Here is a 23,543-nt window from a genome sequence, read left to right on the forward strand (position 1 = left end):
GGCCCCACTGGGGAAGTGTGTGCCCGCACTTGGGAGGTGGAAGCAGGAGAAGCAAGAGTGCACAGTCATCCTCAGCTCCATAGTTTAAGTCCCTTGTCTGAAAAAAACAAGACAAAGGTAAAAATCATTTCCCTGCTGATGGAACCTATGTACACACACATGCATATCTCCTTAAAGCCTTCTGTACTCCACTTTCTATCCTAGATCATCTTGACTTCCCCCAGGAGTTATCTCGGAGCACAGTCCTTCCTCCCCTGCACAGCCCACCTCTCCCCAGTCAGCTACGAGTCTGCTCTCCTAGCCCGGAAGTAGATTTTACTAGACTAAAGTCCCCCAGCTACCCTCGTGTTCGTTGAGGATAGTCTTTCTAGAAGTAACACAATCAAGTGGAAAGATCAGAGGCTTTGGGGTGGGATGAGCCAGCATCTGGGTCTCAGACCTGCCAGCTGATTGGTCAGGCCTCACTAGACAGGTCATCCCTGTCCTGAAGCTCATCTTCCCATTTGTGAAGTGCGGTAATACCATCATACACAGTGAGTTCATGTGACAGTGTCGGTCACAGTACTGAGAACATAGTAAGTGATCATGAATAGTTTCCCTCTATTTCCTGACCAAGGCTTATTCCAGTGCTGTGCATGCAGAGGATGCCTGTAGATAATGCAAAGGCACCAGGCAGTGATGGCCCACACCTTTAATCCCAGCACTCAGGAGGCAGAGGCAGGTGAATCTCTGTGAGTTTGAGGCCAGCCTGGGCTACAAAGTGAGTTCCAGGACAGGCTCCAAAACTGCACAGAGAAACCCTGTCTTGGAAAAAAAAGGAAGAAAAAGAAAAGAAATAATGCAGAGGCTTGCAGGAGTGAGTGACCCGGTCACATGTACCCAGGTGTGTGTATGAAGTCCAGGACTTGGTGCCCATGGCTCGGAAGCTCAAACCACAGCCCTAGACTGTAGCTGTTGGAGTCCAAACGTGAGGCTGTACTCCATATCTGTCTGACTTGGGGCAGGGGATACAGGTTTTCAGTTGAGGATCAGGTTGTCAGGAAGCCTCTTTCAGAGCCTCGTGCAGAAGAGGAGCAAAGGTCTGCAGTGAATTCTCTGCGGGACTGCAGTGGGCCCTTTGTAACAATGCGAGCATCTCCTAGCCTGCCGTGGGAAGTGGCAGCAGGGACCACACATAGGACAGCAGAAGCAGAACTCCACAGATGGGCTGGGCTCCACCATGTCACCTCTGGTTAAACACGCGTCCTGGGCACGCCGTCATTACTTTCTTCGTTTTCCTGCTTGCTCTTTCTGTCAACACTACATCTGATGTGCAAGGTTTTTGTCAACTATTTCTTGTTATTTATATAGTAGCAGATGGTATTCAATCCAGTTCACCCCACCCCCAAGCAGAGAGCACAAAAGGAAGAATCTCATTTAACAGGGTAACTTTTAAATGCTGAATGCCAGAATTTAGCGCAGCTCACTCTAGTACAACATTCATGCCCTTTGCTGAGATTTCCCGGAGAGCTGCACGCACCCTCCAGCTCCTCCCTGGGCTTGCTGTGAACCAGCCCAGGGAGGTGGAGGGCTTGTCTCTTCCTCACAAATGTCCTGCGCCCTTGTGTAGTGCTCAGACTTTCCATCAGCCTGCCTGTCTCCGTGTGTCACTTGAGTTGCCTGTTCTGTAAGACTGTCAGAACTCAATGACATCACACACGACGAGTAAGTGAAATGACACCAGGCAAAGCATTACCCACGGGAGGCCACATGCACACACGCACACAGCCATCAGGCTGCTTGTACTGCTGCCTCGTTTGTTTCTTATTTGGTTTTGGGGACTGGTTCTTGATGTATGAGCCAGGGTACCCTTCAGTTTATGGCAGTTCTCCCACGTGTTACCACACCTAGTGTTTTGACAGTTTAAGTTACAACCTAAGTCTAGGCATGGCAGTGCAGGCCTTTGACCCCAGCACTTGGAAGACAGAAGCAGATCTCTGAGTTCCAGGCCAGCCTGGGCTACATGGTAAGACCTTGTGCCCCAAAAATAAATAAACAACAACCTAAGCCCATAATCATCTGGGGTAGCTGAGGACAGGCATCAGCCCGCTGGAGTGGTATCGAGACACAAGCACTGATGACTGTATTTTGTGCTTTTTCTTTAAGTAATAGAAAGGGGCTAGGTGCTGGACATGGTGGTGCGTGTTAGTAATCAGTACTTGTGGGGCTAAGGCAGAAGGGTTTCCATGGGTTCAAAGCTAGCCTGGGCTACATAGTGAGTAGAAGGCCAGGTAGGGCTAGAGAGCAAGACCCTGTCTCAAAACACCAGAAAGCATGAGGTTGAGAACCAGGGACTGGGATTGAAGCTCATGGGTAGAGCACAGAGGCCCTGGGTTCCATTCCCAACACAAGAAAGTAAAAACAGGCTGAGGAGATAATTCAGTCAGTAAAATGATTGCCATGTACCTGATCCCAAGCACCCAAAGTACAAAGCCAAGTGTTGTGGCACTGGGAAAGTAGAAACCTTTGGGCTTGGAGGCCAGCCACCCTAACTAGTGAGAGACCTGTTTCAAAATAAAGTAGACTCCTGAGAAACAGTACCCAGGGTTGAGCTCTGGCCTCCGCTCACATATGCACACACATGTACACATGCATACACTCACACAAAATAAAAACCATGTCAGTTTTCATTGTTTCCCAGTACTTTAAATTATTTTCTTCATTAAGCCAACTAAAGTTTAAAATCATGAATACTTGCTAATACTTCTTTCGGTTTGGCTGTACCTGGCTAAAACTTAAAGCAGGTGGGATCTTTCCACATGTATGACGCATGTGAACATCAGCGTGATTTCCATACAGCTAACTAGCAAGAACTTGAAGCAACCACGCCGCCACAATCTGCCTTGCATCAGAGTTGCTTTATAACCGGTGACAGAACATGTCACCACTTCTCTTTATGACTGTCTTCTGTAAGTGGGGAGCTGTCATCTTTAAATCATTGTTTATAAACTGCATTGAGATTCTTGAACTATCCAGAGCTGCCAACTTGGAAGGCACTAGTCCTTTGTATGTTGATTGGAGGTGGGACATGACGCTCTGCCCAGCTCCCCATGTGTGCTCCCCATGTGTGCCCTTGCCCAGGCCCCCATGTTGCAAGCCTTGCTGTGTAGGGGGAGGGTGGGGGGAGTGAAGGGCGGACCTAACACCTGTCGTCTGGGCCTCACCCTATGAGTTCACTGGGAGTGGGTGAGGATGCTCATTGTTTGGAAGGATCCGCTCTTTAAATGGGATAGAAGACACACCTCTCAAATAAGGTAACAGCTAATGAGGAAACATTACACACAGCTCACTGTACAGGCAACGCCTGCTGGGGCTTTCACTGTTTCTCCATTGTTTCTGTTCTCTCTGTTACTACCAAACAAGGCTGTAGTTTCAGCTACTGGAGAGGCTGAGGTGGGAAGAACTCTCAAGCTCAGAAGCCATGAGACCAGCCTGGACAACACAAAGCAGTTCTGTCTCAATCAACCAACCAACAGATCTATAAATAAGATTTCCTTTTTCTTGCTTGCCTTTTTTAGAGACCTTTAAAAATGTATTTATTTTGTATGTGTGTATACACACATGTGCCATGGGCATGTGTGGAGTTCAGAGGACACGTGGCAATAGTCCGTTCTTTTCCTTCCACCATGTAGGTCCCAGGTTTCAAGCTCGGGAACCAGGCTTAGCAACAAATTACCTTTACTTCCTGAGCTGTCTTGCTGACAGAATTCCCCTTCTCTTCCTGGAGCCAGTGTTTGTTTACTTGGGTTTTGTTTGTTTGTTTGTTTGTTTGTTTTGGTAGAGACTGAGTGTTGCTTGTATGGTCCAGGCTGGCCCCAAGCACACAAGCCTCCTTCCTAGCCTACAAATGCCATGCCCAGTTTCAAACCTCATTTGAAGCTTTGCAAGAGGCTCTTCATGTATCTGTAAAATGAAGGTAGGGGGCTAGAGAGCTGGCTCAGAGATTAAGAGAACTTGTTGCTCTTGAAGAGAACCCAGGTTCACTTCAATAAAAATAAATGTTTTCTTGCCAGAGACATGAAGGCCTTAGGGCTGCTGACCTTCCCTCCAAATGGAGCGTAAGGGTTGTGTTTGGCTTAAGAGGGTTTGAACAGGCAACCCTGTTTGGCTGTGAGAGGCCAGCTCATCAGGGTTCCTCCAAGACAGGGTCAGAAATGAGAACCTGCCAGGTGACATAAACTGAGAGCCCCCAACCCTCTTGTATACCCCAAAAAACAGAGTCACTACACTGTTAATTCTTCTTGGCTTCGAGGGCATGCCCCTGCTTCTACCATTGGTTGTACAAGCTTGAGCTCCATTTTATTTATTTGTTATTTGTTTGTTTGGGGGTTTTTGTTTGGTTTTTGTTATCATTTTATTTTGTTTTGTTTGAGACAGGATTTCTCTGTGTAGCCTTGGCTGTCCTGGAACTCGCTCTGTAGATGAGGCTGGCCTTGAACTCATAGAGATACATCTGCCTCCCAAGTTCTGGGATTAAAGACAAGAGCCACTACCACCCAGCTCATTTTTGTTGTTCTTAACCAGTCAAAGATCACATCGGCCATGCTGTGAAAATACAGTGTACTTGTGGGGCGGGGGGAGGTTGTACCTAAGTGTAGTGGCTCATGCCTATCATCCTAGCACTTAGGAGGTTGAGACAGGAAGATTATTATAAGTTTAAAGCCACCCTGAGCTACATAGTAAGTTCTAGGCCAGCCTGGACTACAAAGTAAGACCCTGTCTCAAGAAACCAATAAATAACAATAATAAAATCCCAAACTCCTCCCAGTTTACTTGAACAAGGGTGTGTAAGTTAATTCTCTTCTAGTTTTTTCTGGTTTCACCACATTTAGCCCAGCTGCTAAATCTCTCCAGTCTCTCAAGCTACGACTACCTGGAGTAAACATCCCTCCCCTGTTCTTCAGCCCCTGGTAATGGTGTCCCCCTATGGCAGTGCTGCTCAACTTTCCTAATGCTGTGACCCTTTAACACCTATGTCGTGGTGACCCCCAAGGATAAAATTGTTTTTGTTGCTACTTCATAACTGTAATTTTGCTAGTTATGAATCATAATGTAAATATCTGATATGCAACCTCTGTGGAAGGGTCATTCAGCCCCAAAGGGGTTGGGACCCACTAGTTGAAAACCACTGCTCTATGGGTTTAGACAGATTCTCATTCCTCTGCCTAGTGATGTGGTGAGAATCCCTTACAAGATATTTGCTTGGGTGGGGAGGCTGCTGGAAGCCTTAGGTGAGGACAGCAGGGAAAGGAACAGAGCCTGCACTCCATGCCACTGGTGAGGTGGCAGCTCGTTTTCACTCAGAAGCAGCCTGTGTCACAGAACTGGTACGTCGGCAGAGGCCAATCCCTGTGGTACCAAGTAGTGACCTAATAATTTCCATCCCCCACACCCCTTCCCCAGTAATAGATATCACTGTTTCCCTGTAGGAGCTCTAAAGCCTGGTCCGGTCCTGTCTCTGTTTCAGATGCCGTGGCAGAATGTGGAGCACGTCGGTGACCAGAGCCCTTATGTCACTTCCGTTATTCTTCACATTAAGCAGAATGTTCCCATCATCCGTGACAACCTGGCTTCCACACGGAAATACTTCACACAGTTCTGCATTAAATTTGCAAAGTAAGTCCTGAGTTGTTTCTTGATGCACTTTCTGTTTCTATCTCCCAGGATAAATAAGCAGGGATGCCCGTGTACCCATCTGCTCGTGGCCAGGTCCCTCAGGAGCACTGTGCGGTTCACAACCACACCGATGGTTGACCCCAGGCTTGCTCTCCAGGTGTAGCTCTCGGGGTTGGGAGAGCTGTGGTGGCCCTGGTGTCACACTCAGTGGAGTTATTTTACTGCTGTACTTAACCACCCAGAATGCTGGCAGTCCAGGTGTCCCATCTTCTAGCTGGGCTCCTTCTGGGACCTCCAGGAAAACCAATATTCTTCTGTACTCCAAAGGGCCATAATGGTAAAAACAAATGGGCCAGTTCAGGTCATGTACGTGCTTACAGCAGCAGTCATCAGCCATGGGAAACAGGGATGATTTGGGGTATCTTGCTGTTCTGAATTTTGCACATGAAACCACTCCTTGCTCCGGTTTTTATTGTTCAGCACGTTCATGTGTACATTTTATCCCTGACTAGATTAGAAGCTTCTCAAGAGTTGGACCCGTCAGTTGTGCCTTTGAGCCTTTACTTCCTCCTCCTGCACAGGACTTGTTACTGTAGCTGCCAGAAATCATCCACCTATGGATGTCTTTATGTCCAGACAAAGTACTAGAAATTAGGACCAGCAAATTGTCAAGCTCCGGTGCCGAAGTGGATGGAGCAAGCACCAAGTTGCCTGCTTTCTGGTTATGTCCTCGTGTGTGGCCATTTCTGCCTTGAATTTTGAAGCAAGGAAGTAGTTTGGTTCTTTGCCAGTCAACATCTGGCTCCGGCACTGTTTCCCAGGAGGCCAGGCAGTGATGAGGGCCAGTGTCTCCTCTGACCAATTATCAGATGCACAGTTTGGCAAGTTGCTCCAGGAAGGTCAGTGCTGTCCAAGCTACCGTATTTGGATTGTTCTCATCCAGGTCCCAACTGGTAACTCAGGCTTCCGAGTTTCTTTCCCTCAGATCTCTCTCGGTTTGTATTCGATTAGATTCTCCCCATCTGACATAAATAAACCCCAGGAACAGCAGTGACAGAGTAGCTGTAGAGTTAACTTGAGTTTCAGCCTCATCAGGAAGGCTTGGGCTGACTCCCCAGGGAGCGCTTACGTTTGCAGGCCACAGATGGACTAGGAGCTGACATTCCCTTCTCTCTCTGGGTGCTCATTAATGTGCACTAAAAGTACTGCTGATAAATCACATATGACATTCCCTGTAACCACTGCCACAAGTGTCTCTGTAAAAATCTACTGTGACTCAAAATCTCCATTGTGGGCACCCAGGGGTCCGATTGAGCTAAGGTTAAAGTGAATAAGGAGTCCATTGCTCAGCCCATCCCAAGTGTCAACCTCGCATTCTCTCATCGCCTATTAAGTTTATTACTAAGCTCATTCTGAGTGACCTGGGAATAGAGTGCCCATCCCCCATATCTGGAGAAGTTTAACCAAAGATCTAGAAAGTTTGGTGCATTAACTCTTGGTACCCTCCCATCCTTCTAAAATCTCAGCCCAGAGCAGTAGCCACCATTTCCATCCTGGTGGCCCTTGGCAATGACACATCACATTGCTGCAATTTCTTCTCCAAAGATGTATGCCTGGATATGTTTCTCCTGCTCAGCCAACATGGACTAGACAAGTTCAAGGGCACAGCCACAGCATACTCTAGTGTGAAGTAGCTTCCATTACAGGCTGTATGTGCGGGTGTGATGAGTCCCAAGTTTAGCCTCACATTACTTGTTTGGCTCAGGTTAAGTGCCAAGAACCCCTTCCAGACAGCCTTTTGTTCACACTCCCTCTCCTGTATCTGACCTCTGAACTTGAGGTCTTCTTCCATTTCCTCCTTTCCTGCCACCACAATTGCTAGTCCATCTGTGGCTGCACTGCCTCCAACATAATGACTTACCAAGGTCACTCTTGGTTGACTATAGTTTGGATCACAGATGACTTCTCTCACCCCCTAACTAGTACACCTCTGTTCCATGAAATGGTCCCAGGAGTCCTTAGCTCTCAGTGTGATTTCAGTGTGCAGGAGGAGATGTGGAGAGATTGAAGGAGAAGGACATAGACCAGGACAAAGCATGGAAGAGGGAGGAGACAGGTGGTAGCCAGCCTTGGTGGACACCCTGCCCCTTCCCATCCTTCCTCCGTGGTCCTGGGCTCTAGGGCACCTCCTGCTCAGAACACTCGGGATCTTTCTTGGTTCTGCACATGTCTAATTCTGCAGCTTTTGAACTACAGCAGCACAGTCCAACCTTGACGCAGGCCCTGATTACTGGACTTTCACTGTTCTTCACCCTAAACAGCATTCCAGTCCACCTCACCTAGGCTGTCATTCAATGCTCAGCAGATTTTTAGAAAATCGTATAATTTTTGGTTCTTGGTAAGAGAATTGCTGCCTTAGCAATTTATTTCTTGGTTTTGCTTTAAGATACTCTAACTGTCCATGTAGCTTCAGCTCTTGCCACTGTTCAGATATTTTCAGTTACTGGTACTCAAATGGACTTGAATGGCAAGGTGGATTTTTTTTGTTTTGGTTTGGGTTTCTTTGTTTGTTTGTTTGTTTTGAGACAGGGTTGCACTGTGTAGCTCTGGAGGTCCTAGAACTCATTATGTAGACCAGGCTGACTTTGAACTCACAAGAGATCTGCCTGCCTCTGTTTCCTGAGTACTAGGATTAAAGGCGTGCGCCACCACACCTGGCACAAAATGGATTTCAAAAATTTCATTTAACCTCAAGTCTAGAGGAAGCTGGGACTTGAGAGTGGTTGATTTAGGCTGGAGAGTTCGCTTAGTTAAGAGCATATGCTGCTCTGCAGAGGTCCAGAGTTCAGTTCTCAGCACTCACGCCTGTAACTCCAGCCCCAAGAGATCCGATGTCCTCTTCTAGCCTCCATGGCACCTGCACACGTGGTTGCATGCACACACACAGACACATACACTAAAATAAAAATATGTAAACCTTTTTAAAAATAATCAATTGCTTTAGGGTTTCAGTGGTTTCAAGAAGACCTGGGATATTCTGTCTTTGAGACTGGCCACATCCTCAGAACGATGATAGAATGACAGGTATAGGTGTTTTATCTAACTCAACAACGGCCTAAGCAGGAAGAGAGTCTCACACTAGCCCTGCCATGAGGTCCCCTCCTCCAAGTGATTAGACTGGCATAGAGTAATTCCCTCTCTTAGGACCTGAAACAGTCACCAGTGGAACTGGCTGAAGCTCAGTAGTATTGACCTCTGTAGGAATGGAGTGTGGCTCAGTGGTAGGGTTCTTGCAACCTGGGTTCTATCCCCAGCGCCACAAACAAAATAGTTCACCACTCTAGTTTAGGATGGGATGAGCTTTCTGCAGAATCCCAAGGCTGTTCCTCCCTAAACAAAACTGAAGCTAAAGTTAGAAGGAAAGAGTAGGCGGTACCTGGGGTGTAGGGGACGGTAGTGTCCACCTGGATTCTGTTTTCTCATGTAAAGGAGTAGAGCCTTAAAGAGTTTCCGCCGCGCCAGGTGGTCATGCCTTTAATCCCAGCACTCAGGAGGCAGAGACAGGCGGATCTCCGTGAGTTTGAGGCCAGCCTGGTCTACAGAGTGAGTTCTGGGGCTACACAGAGAAACACTGTCTTGAAAAACGAAAAATAAATAAATAAAAGTTTCTGCAGCTCTACTCCAAGGAGAACAAGCATAACTTGTCCATTTTATATCCACAGCTCATTCATTCCCAAATTCATCACCCATCTCTTCAAGTGCAAGCCGATCAGCATGGTGGGGGCAGAGCAGGTAAGGCGAGCTTCCGGGCGGCGTCACCCTCCTCAGCCTTGTCAGTGAGGGGTCACCTCCTCAGCCTTGTCAGTGAGGGGTCACCTCCTCAGCCTTGTCAGTGCGGCCCTCACCTCCTCAGCCTTGTCAGTGCGGCCCTCACCTCCTTAGCCTTGTCAGTGCAGCCCTCGCCTCCTCAGCCTTGTCGTGGATCCAACACATGGGCTTGGGTAGATCCAGTCTGAAAAGACCGTGACTGTTTCCCTGAAATACAGAAACAAGGTTGCCTGGCCACTCTTTTTGCTTCCCTGTTTTGATTTTTGAGATAGCTTCTCATATTGTAGCCCAGGCAGGACTCAGATCAATTAGATAATCACAACCTCAGTCAAAACAAGTTAGGGGAAACTGTTGTAGGGAATGAGACTGAAGGCTTTGGATTTCTTTTTTTTTTTTTTTTTTTTGAGGTTTTTTTTTTGTTTTTTGTTTGTTTGTTTTTTGTTTTTGGGGGGATTTTTTTTTTTTTTGAGACACGGTTTCTCAGTGTAGTTTTGGTGCCTGTCCTGGATCTCGCTCTTTAGCCCAGGCTGGCCTTGAACTCACAGAGATCTGCCTGGCTCTGCCTCCCGAGTGCTGGGATTAAAGGTGTGTGCCACCACTGCCCGGCCAAGGCTTTGGATTTCTCTGAGGGCTGGTACGGGAAGGTGAAGGGGCAGTGTTCTGAGTCCAGCAGAGCTCTGAGTGTGACTGGGCAGAGGCCACCTCAGAGAGCAGGGAGAGCCTGAACTCACCTCTCCAGTAAGCTCCTTTGATGGGCTCTTCTCCTCAGCTGAATTCTCTGCTGGAGCATGGTAGCACATGTCTGTAATCCCAACACTTAGAAGGCTAAAACAATGGGATTTTGAACTCAAGGCCAATCAATGTACAATATATAGTGAGACCCCATCCTAAGGAAACAAAGTCTTACTTAGTTCATGTCGCCTGAACCCTGGTGAACTGAATTGTATACTACAGCAAGGTGACTTCTTTTCATCTCCCACCAATTCAAACTTTCTGGACTGGGCATTGTGAGTTCAGGGAACACTTTGATTGATTTTGAAAATGAAAACAGGGATTAGAGAGATTGCTCTGAGGTAACCACTGACCAAAAGCAACTTGAGAAAGAAAAGGTTTATTTGACTCACAGGTCACAGCTCATCATCATGGGAAGCCAGGGCAGGAATTCAAGGCAGGAACTGAAGCAGAGGCCATGGAGGAGTGCTGCTGACTGGCTTACTCTCCATGGCTTGCTCAACCTGCTCTCTTATACAACCCAGGACCACCAGTCCAGGAATGGCCCCACTCACAATGGTCTGGACCCTCCCACATCAATCATTAATCAAGAAAATTTCCCCCAAAACATGCCCATAGGCCAGTCTGATGGAGGCGATTCCTCAGTTGAGGGCCCCTCATCCAGGTAACTAGTGTGTCAAGTCAACAGAAACCAATTAGCACGCCATACAAGGATGCGGGTCTGAGTTTGATCCCTCTAAAAATCACCCACATAAAATCAAGAGTAAGGGGATAGAGAGATGACTCAGTGGTTAAGATCATTTCCTACTCTTGCAAAAACCCTGGATTCTGGTCCCAGAACCCACACTGGGCAGTTTACAACCATCTATAACTCCAGTTCCAGGGGGGTCTGATACCATCTCTGTCCTCCACAGGCGCTGCACACACGGCATGCATATAGACAAGCAGATACGTGCACACACATACACACAAATAAATAAATACATAAATACATAAATACATAAATAGCAAATTTAAAAACAAACAAGAGTGGTAGTGTGTTCCTATTATCCCAGCAGTGAGGAGGTGGAATCAAGAGGACCCCTGGGGTTTGCTGGCCGGTGAGTCTAGCTGAATTGGCATGTCCCAAGTTCAGTGAGAGACCTTGTCTCAAAAATAAAGTGGAGAGCAATTGAGGAAGACACCCAGTGTCAATCTTGGCCTTCTCACATATATACTTACTTACACACACACACACAGAGGCACACACAAGATAAAAAAATTATTCATTCCTCCAATCTTTTAAGGTGTAAATTATTCACAGACAAATCAAAAGCAACTCATATCCATTAAACCGGTCTGTAAACACTTAAACAACTTGTAGGAAGATTATGTAATTCATTTCCATAGATCCTGCTCTGTACCATATGAGGCAATGTAGTAGAGGCTCAACACTTTCCCCGCTCAGTTCCCTCATGTGAGGGCATCACTCATGGCTCCTTGGCTGTGCTGACATCACCCCCCGCCCCCAGTCCCTGCTCCCCTTAGTGAGATGGTTAGTTAGCATGTACTAGAGTACATTGCAGTCACTCATGAAGTGTCAGAGGCAAATGCGAACATCAGTGAATAGCAAGGTCTCTTGAGTCTAAGTGCAGTATGATTTTGTCCTCTCTGTTAGCAAGTGCAGGATGGTGTGAGCACTCATGTGCTGAGCTCTGGAATGACAAGGGCAGAGGCTGGATCCTGTGCCTGCAGCATTGCATCTGTTTGTCCATAGACAAGTTACTTTGCAGAACCTCCATTTCCTTGTCTTGAAATAGGAATGCTTGGTGCTACCTCATGAAGTAGCTGTTAGGATTAAACAAAACAGAGGGCCATGTGAGGTGGCACACATCAGTAATCCTAGCTCTCGGGAAGCTGAGATAGGAGGATTGTAAGTTTGAGGCCAGTCTGGCCTACACAGCTAGACATTGTCTCAAAATAAAATTAAATAAAAATAGTGAAAATCAAAGCCAGTGCCCATAAGTAAGACGCATGTCTGGCACACAGCCAGCCCTCATTAAATACCAGCCCCTGCTCACTGTAAGCTTCCTGAGACCTGGACATGACCTTGTTTCTGTTTCATTGCTCATCTTCCCTAATACTTCTTCCACATGCAGCCTGCATAAAGACTTCTAGTCAGTGCTTGCCCTCGGCTGTCTGCCTGACCGGCTCTAGCTGGAGTCAAAAATGTCTTGGAAAACTCCCTGGGAGGTTGTACGACTCAGACACCAGCTGGGCCTGACTGTAGCAGTCAGTGTTCTGAAATCCCGACCCTGGCATGTCCAGGGTGCAGAGCTCATTCTCTCCATCGGAAGTGGCAGAGTGATGCCCTCACATGCCAGCTCCAGTTTCATTAGGGCATGTTTCCCAGGCGCTCGCTCTGTTCACCTCCCTACACTGTGCCATCTGAGAGGCTATGGAGTGATTAAGATCTGTGTCTGGGAGAGCCTTCGACTTCTCAGTTACAGTTCTGTCTACAGATTTGACCAAGCCCCTGGAATCCAGAGCTGACTCATGGGAACACAGTTCCGTGGTGGTGTAGCCTTGCTTAGGCCTCGAGGACTGGGGTAGTGTCTAATAGCCATGAGAGTTTTGATGTTGTCACGTAAGTCCTATATCATGTTGGTTTTCCTCCAGTTTTCTCTTTTCTAAAACAAAGTTAGCTGGTGGAGGGTAGGGGCGCACCTGCCAGCCCAGCATTCAGGAAGTAGAGGCAAGGGATTGTGAATTCAAGGTCAGTGTGGGCTACGGAGTAAGACCCTGTCTCAAATATCAGAACAGAATGGAGCGTTAACAGAATCAGCTCAGACCCCAGGCTTCTTTCTGAGGAACAGGAGCTGTTTGGCCAGTGTTCACATCTGCTTTTAGATGTCAGGGGAAAGCCCATCTTCTAGAACTAAAGTTTCATTTCTCAGACCCCATGCAAAGATGAGTGAGTGATAGGCTCTCCACAGACCCAACCTTGTGGAGGCTTCGAGGAGGAACGGAGGGCAATATGGTCCTTGAATGGTTCCCATGTGCAGTTCCGGTTTATGTGGGTAAGGTTAGCCCTGGCACCTGGATTCTCAAATCCGAGCCATGCTGTAGCTAGAGGCCTGTTCACTTAGGCAGCAGGGTCCAAGGAATCTAGAAGTTAACAAAGCAGCTGGAGAGATGGCCCAGCAGGAGAGAGCAGTGGCCGCTTATACAGAGGACTCCAGTTCAGTTCCCAGCCACCTATCATTCCACCTCCAGGACTCTGATGAGCTCTTCTGGTCTCTGTGGGCCAGCTGGCTGGCTCGCTCTCTCTCTCTCTCTCTCTCTCTCTCTCTCTCTCTCTCTCTCTCTCTCCCTCTCTCCCTCTCCCTCCCTCCCTCCCTCCCTCTCTCACACACACACACATAAATAATATAATAAAGTCAGTTTTTAAAAGGAAGTTAATTGAGAGCTGCTTCTGGGTACAAACACATTCTGGCACACCCACACCCTGCCTTGCGTCATGGCCCTAACCCAGGCTTTAACTGTGCCTCATCTCAGCTGCGCCTCTTCTGCCAAAAGGTTGCTGAGTTGAGGTTAGGCCTGAATACTGATGTGAAAAATAAAAAAGGAGGCCCTTTCTGCTCTTTATTCCCGTCTCGATTAGTCCATACAGTGAGTTATTTATCTCCGGGCCCCAGAGTCCTCTTGAGCTGTTGCAAGGGCACATGGAATTGAACCGTTCCTGTATTGTATAGCTCCTTGCTGGTTGGTGATTTTCAGAGGACCTTGTGGGATTTGCAGGGTCATTAATTAGTCTTACAACTGAGGTCATCTATGACTGAACACATAGCAGAAATAAAATCCATTTGCCTAAACTTACCCTAGAGAAAACAGCACAGTGTGCTGTTGGAAAAGACGCACAGCCCAGTCCTCACTCTTCTGTCGATGGCCCCTTGCTCACAAACAATGCCTGCCTCCTCTGTGCTCAGTGTCCTGTTTAAGAATCCTGAACCAGGCACTCCCCAGGTGCCTTCTAGACATTTCCTTTTGCTCCAAACTTCATTTTTGTCAAGTTCCTTTTCCCTTCCTGGTTTGTTTGGTTTGGTTCTGATACTGTGACCCCACTATGTAACCCCGGGGTGTCTTCAAATTCACGTACCTTGCTGGCAGGAGGGGAGGAGGCAAGCCCCAGGCCTTTAATCCCTGGCAGAGGCAGGTGGATCTCTGTGAGTTCAAGGCCAGACTGATCTACAGAGCTAGTTCCAGGACAACCATGGCTACACAAAGAAAATTTGTTTGAAAAACAAAAATAAACAAACAAATTCACAACTCTCCTGGCTCAGCCTGCTGGATGATGAGACAATAAGCGTGCACTACCACTATGCCCGGTTGGCTTTGTGTTATCTTTATACCATATCAACAGGACGAGAGACGGCTTAATGCTAAAGGCCTTGCTTCGTATATACAAGATCCTGGGTTCAATCCTTAACACCATTAAAAAAAGAGTATTTCTGGATATGTACCATGGGGACATTTTGAAATTGCACATAACATAAAATGTGCCAATTACCGACTTCCAGTGTGCAGCCCAGTGGCATGAAGTGTAGACATTGCTGAGAAGCTGTCACGTCCGTCATCTCTGAATCAAACCTCGGCACCCATCGAAGTATTGCTCCCCACTGCAGCCCTGGGCTGGCACGTGTTACTGTCTGTCTCTGAATTTGGCTACTCTCCAAATATCAAATAAGTGGGTATTTGTCTTTGGTGTCTGGCTTCTCTCACCTAGCCTAATGTCAGAAATGTCTTCCTTTTAAGGCTCAATAATATCTCATTGTATGTATTTAATATACTACAGTTTTATCACATTGGATTTTAGACTCTTCTAGTTCAGAAACATCTGGACAAAAATGCTTAAAGCGGCCGGGCGGTGGTGGCGCACGCCTTTAATCCCAGCACTCGGGAGGCAGAGCCAGGCGGATCTCTGTGAGTTCGAGGCCAGCCTGGACTACCAAGTGAGTTCCAGGAAAGGCGCAAAGCTACACAGAGAAACCCTGTCTCGAAAAACCAAAAAAAAAAAAAAAAAAAAAAAAAAAAAAAAAAAAAAAAAAAAAAGCTAAAATCAATTTGGGAGTGCAGGGCTTCTTGTTGTTGTTGAGACAGGCTCTCACTATATAGCCATGGCTAGCCTCAAATTCACAGAAACTCATCTGCTTCTGTCTCTGCCTCCTGAATGCTGGGATTAACAGTGTGCACCACCATGCCCAACATTAAAGCAAATTTGAAAGCACCCCCATCACTATTACCATGGTCTAGTGTGTAGCATCACGGTTGTAAAAGTGAGAAAGTAAGATGGTTATTCTTGGGTACACCTCTTTGTAACCATTAGACAGCAGGGCTTCTTCATTAAAAGAGAAGGGGTCTGGAAAGATACCTCAGCAGTTAAGGGCACTTACTCTTCTTGCAGAGGAACCAAGTTCAGTTCCCAGTGCCCACATGGCAGCTCACAACCATCTGTGACTCAGATTCAGGAGATCAGATGCCTTTTCTGACATCTGTGGGCTCTTGTGTGCATGTGGTGCATGTACACACACTCAGGTGCACACATTCACATAGTATAAACAAGTACTTTCCCCAAAAGAGGGCAGGCATGGTGGTGCACAACTTTAAGTCCAACATTGGAGAGATAGGGGCAGACAGATTTCTGTGAGTTCAAGGCCAGCCTGAACTGCATAGTGAATTACAGGTCAACCAGAGATATACAAGTGAGACCCTGTCCAAATAAATAAATAAATGGTTAAAATGTATTATTTAATAGTAAAATTTTAAACTGTATCAAAGTAAAAATGGGGCAATTGTTGAATGTGATTAAAAGGTATTTAAAATATGATAAACCATGCACAGTAGCAAATTCTTATAATTCTAGCAATCTAGAGGTAGAGACAGGAGACTCAGAGCTCAAGGTTATTCTTGACTGAATAGTGAGTCTGAGACTAGCTTGGGATATACAAGATGCCATCTCAAAAGTTTTTGAAAGGTAAATGTTACATGTTATAAACATTTGTCCGAATTACAGTTAAGAATTGTATTAGGAAGCTGGACAGTAGTGGCTCACGCCTTTAATCCCAGCACTCGGGAGGCAGAGGCAGGCGGATCTCTGAGTTCAAGGCCAGCCTGGTCTACAGAGTGAGTTCCAGAACAGACAGAGCTACAAAGAGAAACCCTGTCTCGAAAAATAAATAAATAAATAAATAAATGAAAAAAAGAATCATTAACGTGTTAACACACACCTTTTTTAAGTATTGTACATTGCAGTGTATGCACATTTTACCTTAGAAAGGAAGACAGGAGTGAGTGGCTGGGGTGAATGTGGCAGGATCCCTCGGCGCCTGCACTGCTGACATCCGGGCTAGACAAGCTTTTGCTGTGGGAACTTAAACAGCACCCACTACTTCTGCCCCTAGAGGCAAGTGACAAGGTCAGGTGTGACAACCAAAGATGTCTCCAGACGTGGCCAGATGTTGTTGTGGGGTGGAAAGCAGAGGCACCCCTTGTCCGGTGCCACTGGAATCGAGCAGCACATGAATGAGGATAGCAAATGTTAGGGTTGTGGAAGCTCAGTCCTGGGTGCTCAGGTCACATGATACCCATCTATTACCCCTGTACGCTTGGTGCACCTCGAGGACGAGATTTTAACGATAGTTCTCCACTTCCACCTACACCCAATCCTGAACAAAGATTTCATTTTGGAAATTGATAGAACATTCCATGTTTCCTGAAATTAAACTAGGTTCCTTCCAGATTTTTTCCCCTTTTGTGGTACTGGGGATTGAACCCAGAGCCTCACAATTCGAGGTGAGCATTCCACCACTGAACTGAACCCCAGGCTCCTGCACCCCAGGTTTCCTGATTGCGGACTTGTCCTCCCTCCTCTTGTACTGAAGCGAGTACTCCTGCCCAAGTAGCTGCCTTTCGCCCTTGTGTGCAGCACACCATCCTTCTGAAGAGCACTCCCTCCCTGTGCTCCCGTTCCCACCTCCTGGGCAAGCTCTGACCCACCATCCTTCCTCGGAAGCCATCTTTCCTACAGAGAGTGCCACCCTCCTCTGTCACTCAGTCATAAAGACCCTCCCTTGGTGCCACACAGCTGAGAGGCATCCTTCCTACACCCAAGGAGTGCTCAAAACACAGAAGTGAGAAGAATGAGCAGCAATGGCCATGTAAGGGAAGAGATTACATCAAACACATGGTCAGATACAGAAATACCCCACATCACAAATCAGATATCTGATATCACTATTTCTATCCTTTATTGCCTGCATGCACTCTTGAGGGGGCACCTGCACTCACGTGGCACAAACACACACACACACACACAGAATGAGAATTAAAAATAAAATATTTGCCAGGTATGATGGCGCACTCCTTTAATCCCAGCACTCAGGAGGAAGAGCCAAGCAGATCTCTGTGAGTTCGAGGCCAGCCTGGTCTACAGAGTGAGATCTAGGACAGGTACCAAAAAATGACACAGAGAAACTCGGTCTCAAAAAAAAAAAAAAAATTATATAAATTTAGGACGGCAGCTGGAGCTAAGATCCACATTAGAAATGTGTTTCTAGGGCATGAGAATGAACTCAGTGGTAGATTCTGTGAGCACTTGCCAGACCCATAGTTCAGTCCCCAGCACCACCAAATAATATTTCTGTTTATAATCAGTAAATGAAAAAAAATAATTTTTATTGTTTTATTTTATTCGTATGGGTGTTTCACTTACATGTTTGTACCACATGCATTCCTGGTGCCCACAGAGGCCAGAAAGAGCTGTTGGGTCCCCTAGAACTGGAGTTACAGATGGTTGTGAGCTAACATGTGGGCACTGGGAATTGAACCCAGGTCCTCTGCAAGAGCAACATGTGTTCCTAAACATTGATTCACCTCTCCAGCCCTTGAAAATGAAAATTTTAAATGAAACCATTTGTAGTTGAGTGTGGTAGCATGCACCTATAATTCCAGCTAGTTTGGACACTCAGACAGGATATTCACAAGTTCAATGCTAGCCTAGGCGGAACAGACCAGGAACCTATCTCAAATCACTTCCAGTAGCACCAGAAAACATTGACTATCTTGAAACAAATCTTATCAAAAACTGAACACGCACTCTACGGAAGAAACTGTACAACACTAAGGGGCCCTTTCAGTCAGGCCTGGTGACACAGGCCTACAGCCCCAGCGCTCAAGGAGCTAAGGTGGGAAAATGGAGAGCTTGAGGCCAGTTTGGTTTTGTAGGGAGTTTCAGCTAGCCTAGGCTACAGGGTAAGACCTTGCCTCAATCAATCAATCAATCAATCCCTAAGGAAGAGGAGGCCTCCTCCTGAAAGTTTTCTTTACTCAATAATAATTTTCCCCAGGCATAGCTACTTGGCCAATCTGCGGGCTCCAAAAATTATCTCTGAGGTGCAAATAAATTTGGCAGTGGCCACTTCTTACCCAGTGCCTCATGCTGGAGCAAATAGACTGTGCTCAGTTTTCAAATGAAACCAGCAGACAGTGGTGATCAAGGGTGTTGTAGAATGTTATTTTAAGGTATGTACTTTTGTTTATGTTGCATTTGTTTAACTCTGTGAAGCTGTGCTACTTTGCCTGTCTAAAACACCTGATGGTCTAATAAAGAGCTGAGTGGCCAATAGCAAGGCAGGAGAAAGGATGGGCGGGGCTGGCAGGCAGAAAGAGAATAAATAGAAGAAATCCGAGAGAAGAAAAAAGAAGTAGCCAGAGAAGGAGGAGGACTCCAGGGGCCAGCCACCTAGCTACACAGCAAGCCACGGAGTAAGATTTATAGAAGAGAACAGGAAAAGCCCAGAGACATAAAGGTAGACAGGATAATTTTTTGTTTTTGTTTTTGTTTTTCGAGACGGATTTCTCTGTGTAGTTTTGGCGCCTTTCCTGGATCTTGCTCTGTAGACCAGGCTGACCTTGAACTCCCAGAGATCTGCCTAGCTCTGCCTCCCAAGTGCTGGGATTAAAGTTGTACGCCACCACCGCTCAACCAAGATGGGGATAATTTAAAGTTAAGAAAAGCTGGCAAGATACAAGACAAGCTAAAGCCAGGCATTTATAATTAAGAATAAGCCTCCATGTGTGATTTTGGGAGCTGGGTGGCAGGCCCCCCAAAAGAGCAAAAACAACAACAAATGGGGCCTTTTATCTTCCCATAACATCAGTTCTCATCTTTCCTGATCACACTGCTTCATGCGAGAATGAGGTTCCCATCTCTTCAGCTGTCTAGCAAGATGGGACTTTCTTGTGACTAGCCAGGGGATGGGCCTGTCATACCTCTTTAAGATATGGAATACACTAGAAAATTATGGCTGGCTCATTTGCATATAATATATCTCTGTGAATTAGAAAAGTAGCAAACATCTTTAGATGTTTGAAATAGATTTTCCTCCCAACAGATAAATGCTAGGCCATGGTTTTGATTTTGATAGCCCAGGCTCTTATTATTTCTATGTGGTAGATGAAGTTGAACCTTTGCCAGGCCTCAAAAAACACATTTAAAGAAAGAGAAAGACACAAAGGAAGGAAGAAAGATTGATTTCCTGTTAACTAACGTATAGAAAATAAACCGAAAGAGTAGTGACCAGTCAGTGAAATTTGAACCGTGTTCCTGCATTTGCTTTACATCTCTGCAAATTGGAAGTAGGTCATTTAGGTTTTTGCTGAAGTCCCCTGTGGAGTTCCACCCTTCCCTCCCTGCTCCCCATGCCCAGAAGTGAACACCATTCTGATTTAGGTTTCTAGGTTGCCATATGTATTTGGGTGTTCCATACATGTATATATCCCCAAATGATACATGGATTGTTTTGCTTATTTCCAAGCTTTATATAAATTGTACTATACATGTCATTTCCTCTCTTGCCTTTTCCCTACTTAACATTTCTGTGAGATTTATTTGTGTTGATATATGTCATCTGTGTTCACTCATTTTGGCTTCAGTATCATTCCCATTGCATAAATATGCCATCATCCGTTTATTCATTCCTGTTTTTATGGACACTGAGCTGTTTCCAGTCCTTGCTTTTGCAGAGGCAATACAGGGAGGTTCTTTTTAATACAAGTATTATGGTTGAAAATGGAAGTCACCTTTGGCTTGTGTATTAAATGCTTATTAGTTCCTAGCTGGATACACTGTTCTCAAAGGTTCTGGAAAGTTTTAGCAGGTACAGGCTAGTTGGAGGAAGTACGTCACTGGGGTGTGTTGTTGAAGACTGTATCATGTCATGGCCTTCTCTCTGCTTCTTCTCTGCAATGAGGTGAAGAAACTTCCCACCGCACACTGCTGTTATTGGTATTTTACTCTTTGGGGAGGGGGGCACCCAGCTCCCAAATAAATTCAGGCATGGAGCCTTAATATTACTTATGAATGCCTGGCCTTAGCTTGCCTTAGTTTCTTGCCAGGTTTCCTTAACTTACCTTGTCTGCCTTTTGTCTCTGGGCTTTTTCTGGTCTCTTGCTTCAGTAAATCTGACTCCGTTGCTGGTTGTGTAGTTGGGTGGCTGGCCCCTGATGCCCTCCCCTTCTCTGGCTTCAGTAAATCTGACTCCGTTGCTGGTTGTGTAGTTGGGTGGCTGGCCCCTGATGTTCTCCCCTTCTCTGGCTTCTTCTTGAGAGCCATCAGGTGTTTCACACGGGCACAGTAACACAGCTTCACAGCGTTGAACAAATACAATATTCTCTTACACACTGCTGCCACTATAGTGTTCTGTCGAAACTCATGAGGCCAAGCAACTTAGACTACACACTCCAAGACACTGCTTCAAAACAAATCTTCTAGCTGGGCGGTGGTGGCGCACGCCTTTAATCCCAGCACTCAGGAGGCAGAGGCAGACAGATCTCTGTGAGTTTGAGGCCAGCCTGGTCTACAGAGAAAGTTCCAGGACAACTAGGACTGTTACACGGAGAAACCTTGTCTCGGAAAAATCAAACCAAACAAAAAATCTTCTGTCCCCTAAGTTTAGGTGTTTGGTCATAGCAACCAAAAAGTTAAGAACGTAACAGCCAAGAATTTCTTCCTGTGATGTAAGTGAAAGGTGCTGTACCATGGTTACATGTTTGTTGTTGTTTGTTTTGAAACAGTCTCTCTATGTAGTCCCAATGCTGTTCTGGAAGTTGTAGATAGCCCAGGCTGGCCCTATACTTGCTGCAGTCCTCCTGCCTCTGCCTTCCAAGGGCTGAGTTATAAGTACACAGCCCCATGCCAGATGGGTTATGTGGATCTTAAAGTAAGAAAATACTCCTGAGTTCCCCGCAAAGGGCTGGAACTAATTCACTCTGTCCCCAGAGTTCCTCACCAGCAGGCTTTATGTGCATGCTGCTGGTGCTGGGACGCAGGGCTGAGTGCATGCTCAACACCTACTCTGCACTAAACTGCAGCACTCAGCGCTGGCCTCCTCTTACTCCGTGGAGTCTTATGTGCGCTGTGTCTCATTCCCTGTCGGTGCAGCACCCGTCTGCGGCTGGTTTGGATCTGGTTGACTGTGAGTCTCATAGAACTTCACTTAGAGCAATATGTTTTCCAATCTTTCCCATATTTGACATTCTTTTCTACCCACAAGCAATAAAAGCAATCTCTGTGTTTTCTACTAAAAGTTTGAAAGTTTGGGGCTGTTAGAGGTTGATCTGCAGTTCAGAGCGCTTGCCAGAGGACTAGGCTTTGGTTCCCAGCAACCATGTCAGGCAGCTCACAACCAACTGTAACTCCAGCTCCAGAGAATCTGATGTTTCTCTGGCCTTCGTGGACACACACACACACACAGTAAAATCAGTCTTTAGCCTTGGTGCCCAATGCCTCTAACCCCAGCACTCGGGAGGCAGAGGCAGGCAGATTTAAGTAAGTTTGAAGGCAGCCTCGTCTCTATAGTGAGTTCCAGTCCCGCCAGAGCTACATAGTGAGACCTTGTCTCCAAAAAAAATGTTTTGAACTTTTCTTTTTCATCTCCTAGATTCTAATCCATGTGGAATTACACATAATTATGCTTTTTCTTTGAGATAGGATTTTGCTATTGGCCTTGAACTCCTGGGTCCAAGTGACCCTCCCACCTCAGCCTCCCAAGTCACTAGGACTATAGGGTGAACACCACAGGGCTTGGATCCAGCACACTTGTTCTTTAGAGGTATGTGGGCAGCAAAGTAAATTCCATGGGACTCTGGGGAGTATGCTAACCCTGGGCTCTTGGTTTGGGCCTTGGTATTCTTTGCCATTCTCTCAGATCCCAAACACATTTCTATGAACTCAGGCTTTTCCAAAACCTAAACACTATGGTAGTAAGAATTCATCTTGAACCTGAACTTGGATCCCCAGAACCCACACAGAAAGCCAGCATGCCTGTAGCCCTGGTACTAGGGCTGGGTACACAACACACAGACAGATCCTAGAGGCTTGCTAGCCAGGCAGTCCAGCCAATCAGTGAGCTCCAGGTTCAGTGAGAGATCCTGTCAGATAAGGTGGAGATCAACAGGAAGACATCTAAGATTGACCTCCAACCTCCTCAAACACACAGTCATAGGAGTGTGCACACATAAACCTGTACACATGTCCACACACACCTGACTTCCACTGGCATTCTAAAACAAGGGTAATAAGATTACTGTGCTGCCCCACAATTGAGTAACTTAGGAAGTTTAGGCTCTGGGGGCTAGGGAGATGGCCCAGAGGACAAAAGCACTTGCCCTCAAGCATGAAGGACCTGAGTTGAAATAGCCAAAGCATACATAAAGCTGGGCATGGTAGTGCAGATCTCTAATCCTAGCACTCCTAAGGCAAGAGAGGAGGTCCAGAAAGGATAATCCCAGGAAGTTCACAGGCAGTTAGCCTGGCACCAGGTACACAAAGCAGCGGCAAAAAAATCAGAGACCCTGCTTCCAAACAAGGTGGAAGGTGAAAGCCAACACTCAAGGTTATCCTCTGACCTCCACATGGCATACATGTGAGAGGCCAGCTCCTACCTTCTGAAAGGGCTCCTATGAGGAGGAGAGAGGGATAAGAAACTTTTAGATAGAAAGATAGCGAAGAGGAGAAAGACAGAAACACAGGACAGCTTCGGGAGGACCTGGGTCAAAACCCACCAGCCCCTTCTGCCTCTTCAAAAGGGCTTTTTATAACAATGCCAAGGGGCGGGGCAAAAGACCTCCCCCTTGCTAGATCAAAGCACACCATCCAGCCAAGTGTAGACCTTTCCAAACACCTGGTAACCACGCCTGTGGTCAAATTATCCCCTTATACAGCCCTGCTCGGTAAAGCAAGTTCAGATTCTCGGACCCTGAGTAAGTTCTCACTAGGAAACCTCTGTGGG

General features: G+C 46.5%; 1 protein-coding gene across 1 annotated transcript in view; it reads left to right on the forward strand.

The window, feature by feature from the left end:
• Positions 1-23,543, forward strand: part of Vps53 (VPS53 subunit of GARP complex) — a 151,173-nt gene that overhangs the window by 118,473 nt on the left and 9,157 nt on the right. Inside the window, exons 18-19 of the mRNA XM_052756010.1 lie at positions 5,507-5,655; positions 9,378-9,447. Coding sequence (XP_052611970.1) covers positions 5,507-5,655; positions 9,378-9,447 — 219 coding nt within the window. The remainder of the gene's footprint in view (positions 1-5,506; positions 5,656-9,377; positions 9,448-23,543) is intronic.

This window comes from Peromyscus californicus, unplaced genomic scaffold (assembly GCF_007827085.1).
Source record: "Peromyscus californicus insignis strain IS unplaced genomic scaffold, ASM782708v3 Scaffold_3__1_contigs__length_106647218, whole genome shotgun sequence".
NCBI classification, from domain to species: Eukaryota; Metazoa; Chordata; class Mammalia; order Rodentia; family Cricetidae; genus Peromyscus; species Peromyscus californicus.